Raw genomic sequence first — 17,237 nt, forward strand, 5'->3', positions numbered from 1 at the left:
CCGGCCCGCGGCCCCTCCTCCGCCCGCCGCTCCCGCGCCCCGAGCCCGACCCGAGGGGGCGGCCCGCCCGCCGGCAGCCGGGTCCTCCGCGCCCGCTTCCCCGGGCTCGCAGGGAGGTTCGTGGGCATCTGCGCAGCTGAGGACCGGGCGGAAGCTTGGAGATGAGTCTTTCCTCCCGAGTTCCCCGAAACCCACCAGGAGAACCAGCAGCCTCGGCTGTGTTCTCTGTCGCGGACACGGAAAGAAACCCCTTACTTCATTCATTGAGTCTTCTCGACGCCTTGCCAGGGAAGCGTTTATACCTTTTTTCTTTTTAGGCAAGTGAGGAAGATGATGCAGGACTTTTCCAATGGCCACACACAGTCAGTGGTGAGGCGGAGAGGCCGGCGGCCGTGGCAGCCGTGAGGGCAGACCCCGGGGCCGGGGCGCCTGGCACGCGCCCGTGAAGTTCGTGGCCCAGCGCACGGCCGGCCGGGCACGGCTCTGCGGGCACTAACGCCTGGCCGAGTGTGACGGGCGAACGGTGGCGAGGCCTGGCTTAGACAGAGTGAAGGGACTTCTCAGCGCCCTTGGGGTGTTGATGAGCAGCGTGAAGCCCCCCGGGCGGGGATACAGCACCCGGCATCTCCTAAGCTTGTTCCACCCCAGCGGGAATGCCAGTATCTTCCTGAGCAGTGTTCCAGTATCTTCCTGAGCAGTGTTCCTCGCATGCCGGTTTGGGAAACACGCCTACTGCTGTGCAGGTGAAATGCCGGAGGGTGGAGGTGGTTTAATAGGGCCGATCTAAGATTCATGATCTCCTTTTCCATCTGATTTCCTGCTTTTCTCACCAGCCAGCCAAAAGGACTTAGTGCTACTCCTGGGAGGGAGTGTGGTGTAAGGCCTTACCGGGGGAGCTCAGGAGTCAGATGGCTGGGGTTCGTATCCAGGGCGCATCACGCTAGAGGTGAGACCTTGGGGAAGCGCGGGGCCTGTCGAGGTTCACTTTCATCATGGAAATTATGATATCTGGTTCCTAATGTTGTGGGAAGGAGTAGATGTGATAAGGCCTGTCAGACAGCTAGCCTAGTGCCCAGGTGCTCAGAGTAAAAGGGTTCCTTGTACTCTGCATGGAGTACACCTCCGTTTTCCCTGCCCTGTGCCTGTGCTCCGAGGTCCCCTCCACCCAAGGTGTCCTCCCTTTTCCCAACTCCGCTCTTCAAAAACCCCCGTCTTCTGACAAGGGTCATTTTTGCAGCTTATGCAGGAAATCTTTTCTTAACCCTGCTCTTCCCACCTTCTTCCCTGAAATCCCCGCTAGGACCTTATGTTATTCGGAACTTGTGCTCAAGCAGCTTACCTCTGTTAGAGTGAAAATTCCCTGAGGCCAGGGATCGATCTGGCTCCAGTGGAAGCAAAGAGGAACTCAGGTAAACACACTGAGAGCCAAGGCTAGGACAAGCCTAGGACAGCCCAGCTCAGTGCTGGGACAAGCGTGAAGGCTAGGTCCCAGTGTCCCTCGCACAGGGAAGACAGATGCAAGGGTAAGTGCTGTCCTGTAGCCTGAATAAAGCCCTGTGGGAGTGCAGAGGGTTCATTACCGCCTTCCTAACAAGTGCAGCATTTGTTGTCCTGGAGGAAGCAGCTTCTGGGGGAGGAGCCACATGAAGGCCTTTTTCCTCCGGACCAGTAGATAGGGGCGTCTGTGCTGAAGGAAGGGTGAGTGGATACTGGGCACTAAAGGAGGCTGCCTTGCACGGTTAACACGGATGCTGGGTTTAACCAGCCTCATCCTGGCCCCTGGGCCCTGGCAAGTTCCTTCCTCTCTTTCAGCGTGAGTTCATTGAGTTCATTCCGCATTCAGGTGGCTCTTCCTCTTTTGCTCACCTAACTAGTCCTGGTTCTTCCCCACCCATCCTCACCGCACCCCCCCCCACCCCCCCACTGAGGGGCTTCTACTGTTCCCTCCCTGGGAGCACATCTGCCCTCTTCTCCCTCCCTCACCCAACTGATGATCGGGAGGTCCACCACCTCCATCTTTTATGTTTCATTCTTCTCCCCACAGGCCACTTTGGGAGGGAGTGGGCACTTTACTAGCTGTCTCTACTCCCACTCACTTCTCCCTCTGAACAAGTATCCACACTCAACCCCACTGGGTGCATTTCTCCCTGGGGCTGCCCTCCGTAAGGTCCCCACGGACCCTCTTGGTACTGAATCCAGCCCTCATGTGTGTGTTTATACCACTGATCCTTCCTCCCAGGCTCTGGAGACACCTCACTTTCTGGGCTTTTCTCCTGCCTCTGGCCACCTCTTCAGCATCCTCATCTCTTAAATGTGGCAGGAGCCCCTCCAGCTTCCCCCCCCACACACACACACCAGTCCCCTATTCTTCTCCCCTCCCAGGGTGATGCTGTCGTTCTCCTTGACGCCCACATCTCTACCTACAGCCCACATCCCCCTCAGTGCCACAACCGTGAGTCAGCCCCTATTAGATATTTCTATCAGACGTTCTGCAGGCAGAGCCTTAACTCAACGTGTCCCAAACCATCCCACTCAGCGTCCCTCACCCTGCTCCTCAGCTCTGCGAAAGGCATGACATCCACCCAGTTGTCCAAGCCAGAACCCTGCAGTCTTACTTGAGCCCATTTCTCGCTGCTGCTGTTGCCTCTTGGGTCCACGCACCTCTTGCCGTGATGGTGCAGGCCTGGTTGTCCCTGCCACGTGGACTATAGTGACAGCCTGCTGTCTGGTCTCCTGCTTTGGCATCATACTCTTCTCCACAAGGCAGGCAGGGTGATTTCTCTAAAAGGAGAATCCGATCATGTGGCTTCCCTATTGAAAGCCCTTCAGCGGCCCCCTGTGCACAGAGAAAAAGCCAAGCTCCACAGCTGGCTCTTCAGGCCCCGGCCCTGCTGTGCTCCTACCTCTCCATGACCTAGCCGGGACACACCACTTGGAGTCCCTTGAATGTTGCTAACTCTTGGCCCCAGGCCTTTGTATGTGCTTCTCCCGCAGCCTGGGATCACCCTGCGCTCACCGTATTAAACTGCTCGTCCTTTAGGTTCAGCTCAGAGGTCAGCTTCCCTGGGAACCTTCAGGGAGAAACACCCAGCTGGGGACAGGCGTCTGTGTCCTGTGCTTTCTCGCAGCACTGCAGGGACTGACCTAGGGGCGAGGGGCCGGGCAGAGGTGAGAACTCCCAGTGAGACCACATGCCATGCTTTGCCTGCTGGTGTATCTCTAATATGCAGCCCTGGGCCTGAATACGTATTGAATTGATGAATGAACACCTTCCTTCCCTCTACAGTCACCCCCCTGCAGGAACTCAGGAAAAGGAGGCACTAACCTGCAGACCAGATGCCTGACATCTAGGATTTAAGAATGCTCCTGTGCTCCCCCCAGCCTGGTATCAAAGGCAAGTGGGGTAACGTGAGGTGAAAAGAGGAAGGAACAGAAGACTGAAAGGAAGGCGTTAATCACATTTATTGATCGATGAATAGGGTAAATAGACAAGTCCGTAGACCTGGGCCAGGCTGCCCCAGAATGCTCCCTGCCTGGGCTCTGCCGAGAAGGGGGCAGAGGCAGTCTTTCTGGGTCGGTCCCACGAAGGAGCCAGTCCTGGGCCACGGTGCTCAGGTCCCCTGAGGTGTTCTGTCCGGCTGGGCTCCTGGTGCGTGGCATCAGCCTGGGCCATGATCAGTCCTGGGGTCCCGCCCCATCGTTCTCTGTCAGCCTGGGCCTTAGGCAGTGGTCGGCCCACCTGCCCAGCCATATGGGGGCGGGATGGCCTGGGCGAGAGGGGGGCGGAGGAGACCCTGGCATGGTGCTGGGGAGCAATCAAGCAGTGAGGTGGTGTGAACGTGGGCCAGGGTCAGAGCCCAGGGTGACAGATGGGGCGTCGGGGCCCAGCGAAGAGCTCACAGGCTCAGATGATACAGCGCTCTTGGGCCTTCTCTCCCAAGTAAAAGCGGCTGAAGAGGAAGGGGCTCAGGTTGATGGTCTGGAAGCGGCCCTCCAGCATCACCTCTGCCACAGCCCGCCCCACGGCGGGGGCCTGCTGGAGCCCGTGGCCGCTGAAGCCCGTCGCAAAGTACATGTTGACGACGAGGGGGTGAGGGCCCACCACGCCATTCTGGTCAAAGGTGTTGTAGTCGTAGTAGCCGGCCCAAGCGCGCCGAACCTGCAGGGCACAGGACGCAGGGTCTCGGGAGGGCTGCCATGTGCTCCGCCCCACCCACTCGCGGCTGGGGTCGGCGCACGGTACCCTCCACCACCGCTGAGCACGCTCGTGGGACGGGTCCTGTGGGGCGGAGGCACAAACACAGCAGGCAGGCCCTCCCGCGGGGCCCAGGTGCTCCGGGGCCATCTGTCACCTTCCAGTTACCTTCAGAGCCTCAAAAGCTGGCACCCTCCGGGCCAGATGGGGCCACACCTTCTCCTGGAAGAAATCATGGTCCACTTCCAGGTTCCCTGGGTCTGGTTCCTCCTCCTGGGGGCAGAGGTGGGGACAAGGCTTACGTTGCCCGGGACGCACGGGCAGACCCAGGCCTCGCTGGCCTCTTTAACCTGTCTGCTTGGTACGTGGCGGATAGGGGGAAGAGACCCCAAGTCAGAGCCAGAGGGGACCGTGACATCAGGACCAGCACTGGGCCCGCCAAAGAAGCCTGACTGCTCAGCGACACCCGGTCTCTGTCTTCTCCCCGGCACCCCGACCCCACAGAGCTCACCTCAGAGGGGCTACAGCCGCCCAGGTAGTTGTTGCCTAATCCTTCCCGGCGGAAATAGGCTCCGCTGGGGTCTGCGACAAGCGGAGCCTCCAGGCCTGGTCCCTGGGGGCAGTGCCACAAGTACACATACCTGCCGTGACCAGCGGCGTTAGAAGCGGCGAGAACAGCAACTCCCCTCCCCGACTCTCCTCTCACCCACCCGCGGCCCTGGGCAAGTCACCTTTTCCTCGGCTCCACAGGCAGCTTGGTGCCCTGCAGGGTGCCAGGCGGCCCCCTCCCAATGCCAGCCAGCTCTGCGATTCGCCCAGACCAGGCCCCCGCTGCATTGACCACTATGGCGCATTCCACGGGCTGGTACTCCTGGCTATGGTCCACCTTCACCTATGGGCACCAGAGAGGGGGGAGGAGGGAGCGGTCCAGTTTTTCCTGAGCCTCAGTTTACCCACACTGGAAGTGGGTAGAAGAAGATCAAAATGACAGCCGTTACGTTTCTCATTTGGTAAAGGAGACACCTAGGCCGGGAACTTACATGGACTTCATGGATCCTTTTCAAAGTCACCTTCTCCCCACTGGCGGTCTCCATGTGGTTAGATGAAGAGACGAAACCTGCAGGAAAAAGCAAAGAAAATAAGCCCTTGAGGCCTCAAAGAGGAAGGAGATGGAGATTCCACTGGTTTCCTAAGGAAAGAAAGCTGGAAGGCTGGAAGCTTTCCCACAGACACTGAAGCAAAGAGACAGGGTAACCGGGATGAACTTGGCCGCACAGGACAGGAGAGTGCCAAAATCTTCAAGCAGATCACGAATCACGGACAAATGCGTTAGGAGCCAGAGTCAGGATGCCCAGGACCAGTCCCCGGGGGAGAACCCCCTATCCTGAGCAAGCAAAGGCCTTGCTCAGCCTGTGCGTGAAGGTAAGACCCAGTCTGGGCTGGCGTCCTGGCTGGCAGAGGTCACAAGCAGTGGACACGGGGCCGCAGACTCACGTGTCACCTCTCCGTGGCAGAAAAGGACCCCCATGGACTGGACCTTTCGCCGAAGCCCCTGGAGCAGACACCAGGGGTCAAACCAACCTTCGTTCTCCAACCCTGTGAGGAGAAAGAGGACGCGTGAAGGTGGGCTAGGACCCTCCTCTCCTGTTGTCTCTCCTGCACCCCTAACTCTTCTTTAGGGCTCGTAAGCTGGGGAGTCACATTGACCAACTGCACCAGAGTCAGATCCTGCGGAAGGACAGAGAGCTGGCCTGGCCCGGGGGGAGGCCCTGCCAGCCAGGAGGGAAGAATTCCTCCTTGACTTGGCTGCGGGGTGCTGAGACTCGTAACCTGAGGTGCCGCTCAACCCCTGACGCCCTCTGCAAGCAAGCCTCACCGTAAGATGCCAAAGCCACTCCCTCTGTGTTTATCCAGGGAAACTTCTTCCGAAGCTGCTCTGGAGACATCAGACAAACTTTGGCTCCTTCTTGCCTGGAGAAATGTGTGGGTCTACGTATGTGTGCTGGGTGAGTGTACGGGGGGAGAAGTATGGGCCCCAGCTCCACAAGTCACCTCCTTCATGTCACTCCTCTGCCCCCAACTCCCCACGTAGCCTCCTTGCTTCCTGGAAAAGAGCAAGCTCCTAGTCAAGGCTCTTCAGCATCTGACCCCCCTTTCCTTTACGACACCCTAGCCTCCCTTTGGCCACGCTAAACACCTTATCACCGCCTAACTGTTCCTCGTGCTTTCACAACAGGGCGGGTCACTCTGTTGCCTCCACTCCTTCTGCCCAGGACAGCCTTCCCGTCCACCTTCTAGAACAATCCTGCTCACCAGCACAACTGTCTCCTTCTGGGACCCTCATGCCCAAAGGCAGCATTGTATGCGCTAAAAGGACACACTCACAAGCCAGACTGCCTGGTTCAAGTCCCAGCGCCACCACTTACTAGCTCTGGGGGCCTCAGTTTTCCCACATGTAAAATGGGCATGTTCTGATGATTAAACGAGTTAATATTTATAATGCATTTAGGATGTGACCTGATGTCACTAGTGAAACTCGTAGGAGGTTCTGCTGAAGGGTCTCAGGCACAGTGATCAACCTGCCTGCCCAGCCATACAGGGGCGGGATGGCCTGGACGAGAGGGGGGCGGAGGAGACCCTGGCGTGGTGCTGGGGGGCAACCTAGCCGTGAGGAGGTGTGAACCCGGGCCGGGATTAGAGCCCAGGGTGACAGATGGGGCGTTGGGGGCCCAGTGAAGAGCTCACAGGCCCAGATGATAGTCCTGATTGACTGGTCATGAGACCCACGGCCTTTTACACGAGTCCCGGTATGGCCGGCAAAGCCTACGAGCTTAGCTCTCCAGCTTAGAGAAAACATTTGCAGATTTGTGGGCCCCTCCCCAGAGATCCTGACTTATTAGGAGGGATGTGTCCTGGGTGGTTCTCATCACCTGGGAATTTAGGAACCACCGTGGCAGCGCTTTGTCCGTGTCTGTGTCACAGCACTTAGCACAGGGCATCGGAGGTCTGCCCGTGTCCATCTTCCTGACGGACTGAGCTCCTAGGGAGCAGGGCCTGTCTCATTGGCTCTGTCACCCCGGCTCCGAAAGTGAGTCAGAGCCCACTGCGGGCGGGCAGCTGAGACGCAGCATGGCAGCCGTGCCGGGCGCCCACCTCTGCACTTTCACGTTGTTTTCCATGATCGTAGCCCCCTCCTCTGAAGCCAGAAAGAGGTAACCAGAGGGGTTGAACTGGAGGTCCAGGGGAGGGTCATCGACCACGGCCAGGTACTCCTGTGTGCAAAGAAAAGCTCCTCCAAGAAGCTGACTTCAAGAAGGGAGGGAGAGCTTTCCTGGCTTTCTCACCACAGCCCCCAGGCTCGGTGCCCCGACCCAGAGGGAAGCCCTCTCCGGGCACCGCCACTGGGAAGAAAACCGGGGGTTCCAACTCCTAGCTGCCCGTGCTCGCCCAGCCAGCTGGGCTGCTCCCCTCTCTGGGCTAAAGGAGGGGTCACCACCCCACCCCCAAATCTCACAGCACGTACATTGATGTTCCGGAGAAATTCGACCGAAAAGAGGGAGAGCTGGATGTTCTCAGGCAACGAGAACTGCTGGCGAATCCCACCCACAGAAAGCACGGTGGAGGCCTGGGAATACTGTGGAAAGACAAGAGAAGGCGACATGGGCCCTGTTCCACGCGAGCAGAATACTGTACTGGAGGGTGAGAGTCACATACCCAAAGGTAGTTTTTTTTTGGCCGCGCTACTGCTTGCGGGATCTTAGTTCCCTGACCAGGGATGGACCCTGGGCCACCTGCAGTGGAGGTGCGGAGTCTTAACCACTGGACCGCCAGGGAAGTCCCACGTACCCAAAGTTAAAGGGGAGTCCTACTTGCAAGTTTATAATCTAAACTTGCATAAACCTATATGCAAGTCCACCAGCAGCCCATCAAGGACAATAGCTATTAAAATCCTTATTAGAAGATACACAGAGCAGAGAGGCTCAGTCATCTAAAAAGGGCTGGGCGCCGTCGTACAACATGGTAATGGCCTGGAAGTACAAGGCAGGAGACTGACGTTTGCTCTACTGATTGGAAAACAGAGGGATGTGGCCAAAGGAGCAAGATTCGTGACTAGCTGACAGTGGTAAACAGGAACAATTAAAGCGCAAAAACCTCAGAAGTAATGTAACCTGCAAGGGCGTCGTGACAGCTGTTTGTTAACCACAGCTTGAACGCAGGCCAGACCTCTGAGATCACAAGACATACAACGTTGTGAAATTTGCTTCCAAAAGCAAAAACCTTATTGTCAAGGTCTCTGGTTTGAGGGAGGAAGAACCTGGGGCTATTTCTCAACAAGGGCCAAAGCACAGTCCCTGCCCTTTGGCCCTTCCAACAATGAGGTCTTTCCTCCCTTCTCCTCCCCTTGAGTCCTTAAGAAAATACGAGTCTGCACCCCACTCCTGACTCTGCCCCACCCCAGACCTCACCGTGTGGTCCCGCTCCACCACCAGCACCCGAATGGCACCTTGCTGCTTCTCCAACCTCTTCAGCCAATAGGCTACGGACAGGCCAACTACCCCACCGCCAACAATCACCACATCGGAGTGTTCGGGGGGCAGGTGGCTGGTGTCACACAGTGGACTCCAGGCCCCTCCAGGAAGGATGGACTGGATCTTCTTCTTAATCTCCGACACCTTTCCATCCCAGTCTGTGGGATACAGTTATGGTCAAAGAGGGCCATACATCTCCTTTTCAGGAGGTGGAGGGGGGGGTGTGTGTTAGAGGATGGGCACAGGAGAAGGTGGGCTAAACTGAACACCGAGTTTTCAGTCCTCACTGCCATTCCTTCTCACGAGGCCAACTCGCACCCAGCAGGACTCCACAGCTTGGCTTCATGTTCTCTACACCAGAGTCTCGCTTCCTTTGAGTGCATTATACCCAGCACTGCAAGATTCAACTTCCTAAAACTGACACTCTCTATTCTCTCCATTGGCTAGGGGACTTACACATATTTCTCTCCTGTGCGGACCTCTCTCTCCCCTGAGAGCAGGCTCCTGGACCAAGAGGTCCCGGCACACCTAGAGCTGCACTGCCCTCTAAAGCACGGACCTCTGAGTGGCACCTTATCCTGGATATCCATCACCATCAGCAAACCTACATTCATGTTGTCTGTTATCAAGTCCTGATGACTTTGCCTCTTAAATATCTCCCCAATCTGCCCAATCTGTCCCCCTTTTTTCCCCATCTCTACCACCACTGCCCTAGACCAAACCACGATGTCTCTCCCACCTAAACTGTTAAAAGCTCCTGTTTCCACTCATTCCCCTCTTGTCCAACCCCCCAGCTTCTTTTCTATATCACAGCTAGAATGATCTTTTCTAAACACTAATTTAATCACACACTCTCTTGCTTAAAACCCTCCAGTGGGTTTCCATTACCCTAAGGATAAAAGTCCAAAATCTTTCACGTGGCCTGTGAGACACTGCGTGATCTGGCTCCTGTTTGCCCTGTCCTCCCCGAACCCTCCAGCCTCAGCCCCTTCATTCCCGCCACAGGGGATCCACACAGGTGTTCTCCCTGCTTTGAAACTCTGTGCCCACTTCTTTGCCCAGTTAACTCCTTGCTTCCGTTAGATCTCAGCTCAGTTATCATTTTCTCAGGGATGCCTTCTTTCCTGACCCCCTAGACTATGCCAAGTTCTCCTGTCACGCTATCTCATAGCTCCGTGAACCGCTCTTTTGCAGCATGCAACACACTTGCAACTTTGAGTTTATCTGTGATTGCTTCATGCTGTACTATGTCTACCTTCTCCATAGAATCTCCAGTCTAGAACAGTACCTGGCACATCCTAAGTGCTCAATAAATGTCTTGAATACATGAATCCTTTTGTCTTTCACAGCTAACTCACAAATCTCCAGGTCTTCTCTCACTGTCTCCAATTCAAAGTTCAAACTCTTCTCAGCATTCGAATCTTTCTTTGATCTGGACTTAACCTTACCTGTCCAGAGTACATTTCATACTACTACTCAAACTCTCTATCTGGATGGCCTTTGCTAATTCCTTGCACAAGAACAATACTTTCCTCCTCCTAACCTTTGCTCAGTTCCCCAGAACCTGGAACTCATGCTTTCCTTGAGCCAGTAAACATCATCTTTCAAGGCTGATCTCCGTTCCCACCTGCTCCATGTACTGCTACAATTACACTAGCTACTGGCACTGGCAGTGAAGGGTACCCTCCGAGTTGGGTTCTCTCCAGTCTTGAACCGGTCTACTAAAGCCTTCCCTCTCCAGCTACACTTCAGGCACCTGCAGGACATCTATCGAATCCTCTCTTTCTCTCCTTTCCTCCTTCACGGCCACAACACTAAGCACAGCATCCTGCACGCGAGCAGGACTTCGTGCACTTCTGTGCCACCAATGAATCAGCCCGGCTGCTATTCTGGTGGTAAGCTCAGGCACAGAAGGATCTGGGATTTGTCACCTGAGAAGGGCAACCCTAGGATCCATACCCCTGTCCAGGCTCTACCAGCTCCGGCAGGCAAGGTTACCTCCTGCTCCCAGCGACCCGCTGTCTTCCCAGCGCGGACCGGGACCTCGAGTCCTGAAGGTCACATGGCTGGAGACTGGGGACACCCCAGAACCACGACACCCTCCGCTGCCCTCAGCTTTACCCAGAGTAGAGCCTCCTCTGTGTGTGCCTAGCCCCCGGCCCAAGAGGCCCGGGCCCAAGCCGAACCGCAGCGCCCCCCGAAGCATGGCCCTGCTGCTCTTGGCCGCTAAGTGACGGGCGCCCCACCCTGGCACGATCCCAGCCCGCCGTCACTGCTACGCGTCGCCGGCTGTTCATTGGCGCGCGCCCATTGGCCAGCGACCCCTCCGGGCCCCACCCCTCCACCCTATAGGCGGCCGTACTGTCCCTTGACTGCCTGAGAGCCCCGCCCAGGCCCGCCCCCACCCGCCATTGGCAAGCCCGGCGTCTACGTCGGTCTTGCGCGCCCGCTGGCCGAGCTGGGGAGGGACCCGGGCCACTGCGCTGAGCGGAAGTGCGGCTGAGCAGGTTTCCGGGGCCGCTGGTGTGACGTGTCCCGCGCTTGGCGCAGCAGGAAGCGGCGGCGATCGCGGCCTGAGTTCCCGGCGCCGGCCCCGGCTCCTTTCCCGCTGCCGCCATGCTCGACTTCTTCACCATTTTCTCCAAAGGCGGGCTCGTGCTCTGGTGCTTCCAGGGCGTGAGCGACTCATGCACCGGGCCAGTTAACGCGTTGATTCGTTCCGTGTTGCTGCAGGTACTGCCCCCGCGGGATCAGAACTCCGGGCTCGTCCCCCTGACCCGGTCCCTAGTCCCCCTCGACTGATCCCGCGCCTCCCTGCCACCCCGTCGGCCCACCTCAAACTGGCCGCTCACTTGTAACTGTGACTCCACTTCTTTCTCCCGCCCCCATCAGACCATCCGGCAACTTTGCGCTGTCCCCTCCCCCTCCTCTTTCTGGGACTCTGGCCGGAATCCGTAGCCTATTGAGACTTACCGTCGTTCCCTCCATTCGCCCCCAGCAGCTTGGTTTTCTGTTGTTTCGAAAGCCGGGTGAGATCATGGATGGAAAAACGTCCTTTAAGAACTGTAGATAGTGTACAGCTGCTAGTAAGTCTGATTGTTTATATGAGATGAGGACTCCTTCCTTTCTGGCTCGCACGTGTCCTCCCCTCCCACCTCTTTGCCCCTTTCCCCCAAGCTGGCTGTCTCCTTTTCTCGCAGGAGGAATGCTGAAGAGCAGCTCCCCTGAATCTTCTTGCCCTGGGGACAGGTTTGAGTTTGGGGGAATGTCTAGTTCTTCTCCAAAGGCAATCCTGGAGAGGCCCAAGTCTAGGTGCTGGGACAGTCTGAACTCTGAGACATACTCTTTTTCCAGGAAAGGGGAGGTAACAACTCCTTCACCCATGAGGCACTCACGCTCAAGTATAAACTGGACAACCAGTTTGAGCTGGTGTTTGTGGTAAGTGGGGGTATTTTAGAGGGGCAATGATTACAGTCACCACGGAGTCCTGATTATTCAGAAAACCCTGATTAATTGCACCCAGTGTTTATGATGAAGTAACTGAGAAGACACGGAGGGTGGAGGGGGAAAGGGGAGACGCTCTCGGGCCCAGTCAGAGGGCTTGGCTGCTCCTCCGGTCAGGGAAACCTGCCAGGTGGCTGAGCCAGTCTCTGAAGGCCTAGGTTGAGTTGGCTTCCCTCTGTTCTGGGCTGGCATGTGAGCAGATCTCTTGGCTCTGTTTCTTTCCCTAAACAGGTAGGTTTTCAGAAGATCCTAACACTGACGTACGTAGACAAGCTGATAGACGATGTGCACCGGCTGTTTCGTGACAAGTACCGCACTGAGATCCAACAGCAAAGTGCCTTAAGTCTACTGAATGGCACTTTTGATTTCCAAAATGACTTTCTGCGGCTCCTTCGGTGAGAGGCCTCCCCTCTCCAAAATCAATTTCTGTGACTTGAGCTTCCTTCCTTCCCGAGGGTGGGTGAAGGGTAGTATGTTGTGGATTGAAAGGCACTCCTGAGTTTGCTGTCCAGTTCTGGTTGTCCTCTGGGTGTGAGGGCCCTTTTCCTGGATTTGGACTGTTCCCTTTTCTCTTTAGTGAAGCAGAGGAGAGCAGTAAGGTCCGTGCTCCCACAACCATGAAGAAATTTGAAGATTCTGAAAAGGCCAAGAAACCTGTGAGGTCCATGATTGAGACACGGGGTGAAAAGCCTAAGGAAAAAGCCAAGAACAGCAAAAAAAACAAGGGGGCCAAGAAGGAAGGTGAGTTTGAACTTGGACACCTGGGGGCATGAGAAGTCGTTAAGGTGGGCTGGAGTGGTTCCCCGCCCTTGCCTTTGTCATTGTGTGCCTCCCTCGCTCGCGTGCCCACCAGCCTCACCATCGTCCCCGGTCCTTGCGATCCCCCAGATGTGTGTTCCTAGTTCCGTCTTACTGATTTGGAAGGCTTTTCCCCATTTGTGTATTTTGTTGGAATTTGGTCTTTTTTTCCCCAGTGAGTTTTCTCCTTGGCAGGTTCTGATGGCCCTTTGGCTACCAGCAAAGCAGTCCCTGCAGAAAAGTCAGGTCTCCCAGTGGGGCCTGAGAACGGAATAGAACTTTCCAAAGAGGAACTGATCCGCAGGAAGCGAGAAGAGTTCATTCAGAAGCATGGGAGGGGTATGGAGAAGTCCAGGTGAGCATTCCAGCTTTTGCCATACGTACTGCTATCTAGACACGTTGTGGGAAGGGAGTCCTTGTCTCTGGGGTGGATGTTTCCTCTTCTGCTTCTTCATCGGAACCCTTTGTGCTGTAACCCTTTGCAGCAAGTCCAGTAAGTCAGACGCTCCCAAGGAGAAGGGCAAAAAAGCGCCCCGGGTGTGGGCGCTGGGTGGCTCTGCCAACAAGGAAGCCCTAGACTACAGCGCTCCGACCGCCAACGGGGCCCCCGAGGGGGCCCCGCCCGAGGACATCAACTTGGTAAGAGGCAGCAGCGCCAGAGTGAAGGCCAATGTCAATAAGAAATGGGGGAGGAAGGAGAGATGAGGAGGGCAGTACTCTTGACTTCTTGGAGCGAGGGGTGAGTTACATCTGGAGCTTCCTGAATCGAAGAGGTGGAGAGCAGTGTAGACAGGGTAAATCCAGGCTTTTCCCCCCACAGCCCATCGTGTTCTTGATCCCATCTCCTTCCTTTCCGCATACCCTCCAGATTCGAGGGACTGGGTCTGGGAGGCAGCTTCAGGATCTGGACTGCAGCAGCTCAGATGACGAAGGGGTCGCTCAAAACTCCACCAAACCTAGGTAGGGGATCCCAGGTGGTGGCTGGTGGGTGTGGCTCCAGAACCGAGGAGACTTGACTGCTGCCTGCTGGCCACATGTGCATCTGTGACCTTCTGTGCCTGCAGTGCTACCAAGGGGACTCTGGGTGGCATGTTCGGGATGCTGAAGGGCCTTGTGGGTTCCAAGAGCTTGAGTCGTGAAGACATGGAATCTGTGCTGGACAAGATGCGTGACCATCTCATTGGTGAGTCAGGAACGGGTGGACTCGTGTTTCTGGGGTAGGGACGGTGCGGGGCAGAATGGCGGTACCACAGGGGTTGTTCACTGCTGGTGGAGCACTCATACCGTGCCTGTGCCCCTCTTCTCAGCCAAGAACGTGGCAGCAGACATTGCAGTCCAACTCTGTGAATCTGTTGCGAACAAGCTGGAGGGGAAGGTGATGGGGACGTTCAGCAGTAAGTATCTCGCTGGGCCTGGAAGTGCTGGGTGGGCGTTACGCACCCCAGCAGGCCGCCGCGTCCGCCTCCACTCTTCCTAGGTGCGTGACTTTTGACAGATCCCGTAACATCTAAATTTCTATTCCGTAACTTAGACTTTGGGTGTTGATGACCTCTAAATTAGGAGGATTTAAATGAACTAATACTTGTAAAGTGCTTAGGATTCCTGGGCAGGCTCCTAGTTCCCTTAGCTCAGAAAGGGGCTGGGCATTCCTGGAGCACATTACTGGGGCTTCACGGGTATATGTACCTCTCCCCCCACCTCAGCGGTGACTTCCACCGTAAAGCTAGCTCTCCAGGAGTCCCTGGTGCAGATTCTGCAGCCACAGCGCCGTGTGGACATGCTCCGGGATATCATGGACGCCCAGCGTCATCAGCGCCCTTACGTGGTCACCTTCTGTGGTGTGAACGGCGTGGGGAAGTCTACTAACCTTGCCAAGGTCGGTGCAGTTCCGCAGCCCGTCTCTGACATCACTTCTTCACTCTGCATTTCCTGGCAACTCTGGGTCTAGGTGACAGTTTTCTTTGCCTCTTTTGCAGATTTCCTTCTGGCTGTTAGAGAATGGCTTCAGTGTCCTCATTGCGGCCTGTGATACATTCCGTGCTGGGGCTGTAGAGCAGCTGCGGACACACACCCGGCGTTTGCACGCCCTGCACCCCCCCGAGAATCACGGTGGCCGCGCCATGGTGCAGTTGTTTGAGAAGGGCTACGGCAAGGATGCTGCTGGCATCGCCATGGAAGCCATTGCCTTTGGTACAGTGCACAGAAAGCTGGGGGGCTTGTCTGGGCCCCTTTTCTCCTTGGGTTCTCTTGGAACTTGCAGAGGACCAGGGTTACCCTACCACCAACTTTCTGCTGTGACAGGTCAGGATTAGTGACGTGCCGTGCTCTGCTTTGGGGTAACAAGTGTAGTTGCAGGCAAACCTAGTATATTTGTTTATCTCTATTTGGTCACCTTTATCCTACCGCCATCCTTTTCCTAAATATGCCTGATGGCTGAGTATGGGAATTTTTTCTTACACTACCTTGTAACCTAAGGAAAATAAACAGGTAAGACTTCTAATACGGCCAGTTTGGGACTTCCTGAGAGGAAAGCTGGAAACGTGACAGTCCAGGAGTTTTGACTTGACCTCTTTTTTTCTCTCTAGCACGTAACCAAGGCTTTGATGTGGTGCTGGTGGACACAGCTGGCCGCATGCAGGACAATGCCCCTCTGATGACTGCCCTGGCCAAGCTCATTACTGTCAACACACCCGACTTGGTGCTGTTTGTGGGGGAGGCCTTAGTAGGCAATGAGGCCGTGGACCAGCTGGTGAGCGCTAGGGCTTGGTTCTCTTTCCAACCTCAGCTTTGGCCACTTTAGGTGCATCTTATTACTTACATCATGTTCCTCCTTTCCAGGTCAAGTTCAACAGAGCCTTGGCTGACCATTCTATGGCCCAGACACCTCGGCTCATTGATGGCATTGTCCTTACCAAATTTGATACCATCGACGACAAGGTAAATATGGACGACACAGGGCAAAGTGGGACTGGGAGAGGGGAATGGCCATCCTTCACAAGGGAGCAGAGGCTCTAAGGGCACACTGGCTCCACAGCCTCCTGTTGCTAAGGGAGTGAAAAGGAGTGGCCTGGGGTTGACTGGGTATCCCCCTTTCTCTGCTTCAGGTGGGAGCTGCTATTTCTATGACCTACATCACAAGCAAACCCATCGTCTTTGTGGGCACCGGCCAGACCTACTGTGACCTACGCAGTCTCAACGCCAAGGCCGTGGTGGCCGCGCTCATGAAGGCTTAACGTGGCTCTCGGCCGATACCAAATCACCGCTTCCCCCAAAGCCCCCATCCCCGTATCAAGAATGTGCTTTAGAGAACGTGAGCAACTTGTCTTCAGTGCAGTTCAAAGGCAGAGTGAGGGGAGTTCCAGGCGGGGGCTTGCAGCCCCTCCTCACCCCACTCCCCGTTCAGCCCAGCCTCCCTCTGCGAGGAGGGCCTAATCACGTCGCAGTCACTGCCCATTACCCGCCCCCAGCCCCATGCTCCTCCCCCTTCCTACTCACTCAGGCATCCCTTCACTCTGCCTACAGACTCGGTCTCAGTACAGCTTTGACCAGTGGTTAGAAGAGCCAGCACCAGAGCTCTGCTAGTTAAGTGTGGTCGTGGGCACGTCCAAGCATCATCCCCAGCTCCATTAGATGGAGAGACTTCCAGAGCCAGCTCTGGGTCTTGAGTGGCACCTCCCCCTAGGATACACAGCTTTCAGGTCCCTGGGGCCAGGACGACACCCCCACACTGTGGCAGTGTGTGGCCTGTTCTTAATTGCTGCTGATTCGAGGATGACCCCTGGCCCCGTTTCCCCAAAGCATCAGCTAGGCCACAGTGATGTGTTACAGATGAGTGAAAGAGGAGTCCCTGCTTCCCTCAGAGATGAAGGGAGCCGAGCTGCAGTGCTGCACTGGGCTTCTCAGCCTCCAAGATCTCCTCCCACTTCCAGAATCCAGACATAACTTTGCATGTTCCCCTTCCCGGGAGAAAACCAACTGTCAGAAGGGGAGACACACTGCCCCTTCCCCCTTCTTCACCTGGGATGGATCCTGGCTTTTCCTCATCCTCCTCTACAGTGCCTGGTAGACAAGTGCTACGTTGAATACAGACCTTGTTAAGACTTGTCTTGTAGCTTGGTATTACAGATGTGCTACTAGTGCAATAAGGTGAAGGCTGTCTGCCCAGAGAAATACATAATTTATATAAGAAAATAAATTTCATAAATAAATTG

General features: G+C 56.0%; 2 protein-coding genes and 1 long non-coding RNA gene across 4 annotated transcripts; 2 read left to right on the plus strand and 1 right to left on the minus strand.

The window, feature by feature from the left end:
• Positions 1–62: 62 nt before the first annotated feature.
• LOC137772549 (uncharacterized) lies at positions 63–4,723 on the plus strand. Its single transcript, XR_011075497.1, has 4 exons — positions 63–743; positions 834–946; positions 3,287–3,480; positions 4,572–4,723. It is a non-coding gene; the product is annotated as an uncharacterized lncRNA (long non-coding RNA).
• Positions 3,445–10,990, minus strand: FOXRED1 (FAD dependent oxidoreductase domain containing 1). Of its 2 annotated transcripts, none has more exons than XM_068556510.1 (11): positions 10,723–10,990; positions 8,662–8,882; positions 7,719–7,829; positions 7,349–7,467; positions 6,072–6,166; positions 5,690–5,791; positions 5,236–5,312; positions 4,927–5,087; positions 4,707–4,836; positions 4,364–4,468; positions 3,445–4,159 (listed from the first exon to the last, which is right to left on the minus strand). In XM_068556510.1, the coding sequence occupies exons 1-11, from the start codon at positions 10,928–10,930 to the stop codon at positions 3,905–3,907; spliced, it is 1,584 nt and encodes a 527-aa protein (XP_068412611.1). In that variant the 5' UTR covers positions 10,931–10,990; the 3' UTR covers positions 3,445–3,904. The 2 variants fall into 2 exon arrangements, with proteins under 2 accessions (XP_068412611.1, XP_068412612.1); XM_068556511.1 differs by having other exon boundaries at positions 10,846–10,989.
• A 234-nt stretch (positions 10,991–11,224) lies between these two features.
• Positions 11,225–17,234, plus strand: SRPRA (SRP receptor subunit alpha). Its single transcript, XM_068555040.1, has 14 exons — positions 11,225–11,457; positions 12,079–12,162; positions 12,460–12,623; positions 12,806–12,969; positions 13,222–13,381; positions 13,512–13,665; positions 13,895–13,986; positions 14,091–14,209; positions 14,334–14,420; positions 14,730–14,902; positions 15,003–15,216; positions 15,612–15,775; positions 15,865–15,963; positions 16,131–17,234. The coding sequence occupies exons 1-14, from the start codon at positions 11,341–11,343 to the stop codon at positions 16,257–16,259; spliced, it is 1,920 nt and encodes a 639-aa protein (XP_068411141.1). The 5' UTR covers positions 11,225–11,340; the 3' UTR covers positions 16,260–17,234.
• The last annotated feature ends 3 nt before the right edge of the window (positions 17,235–17,237 follow it).

Source organism: Eschrichtius robustus, chromosome 11 (assembly GCF_028021215.1).
Source record: "Eschrichtius robustus isolate mEscRob2 chromosome 11, mEscRob2.pri, whole genome shotgun sequence".
Lineage (NCBI taxonomy): Eukaryota > Metazoa > Chordata > Mammalia > Artiodactyla > Eschrichtiidae > Eschrichtius > Eschrichtius robustus.

Bases quoted from the DNA above. Each gene is read 5' to 3' on its own strand.
- SRPRA (XM_068555040.1), top strand. From the start codon at position 11,341: ATGCTCGACTTCTTCACCATTTTCTCCAAAGGCGGGCTCGTGCTCTGG. The intron at 13,382-13,511 runs GTGAGCATTCCA...AACCCTTTGCAG, and splicing joins AGGGGTATGGAGAAGTCCAG to CAAGTCCAGTAAGTCAGACG. The intron at 13,666-13,894 runs GTAAGAGGCAGC...CATACCCTCCAG, and splicing joins CGCCCGAGGACATCAACTTG to ATTCGAGGGACTGGGTCTGG.
- FOXRED1 (XM_068556510.1), bottom strand. From the start codon at position 10,930: ATGCTTCGGGGGGCGCTGCGGTTCGGCTTGGGCCCGGGCCTCTTGGGC. The intron at 8,883-10,722 runs GTAACCTTGCCT...TGTATCCCACAG, and splicing joins CGGGTCGCTGGGAGCAGGAG to ACTGGGATGGAAAGGTGTCG. The intron at 7,468-7,718 runs GTACGTGCTGTG...CTTTGCACACAG, and splicing joins AATTTCTCCGGAACATCAAT to GAGTACCTGGCCGTGGTCGA.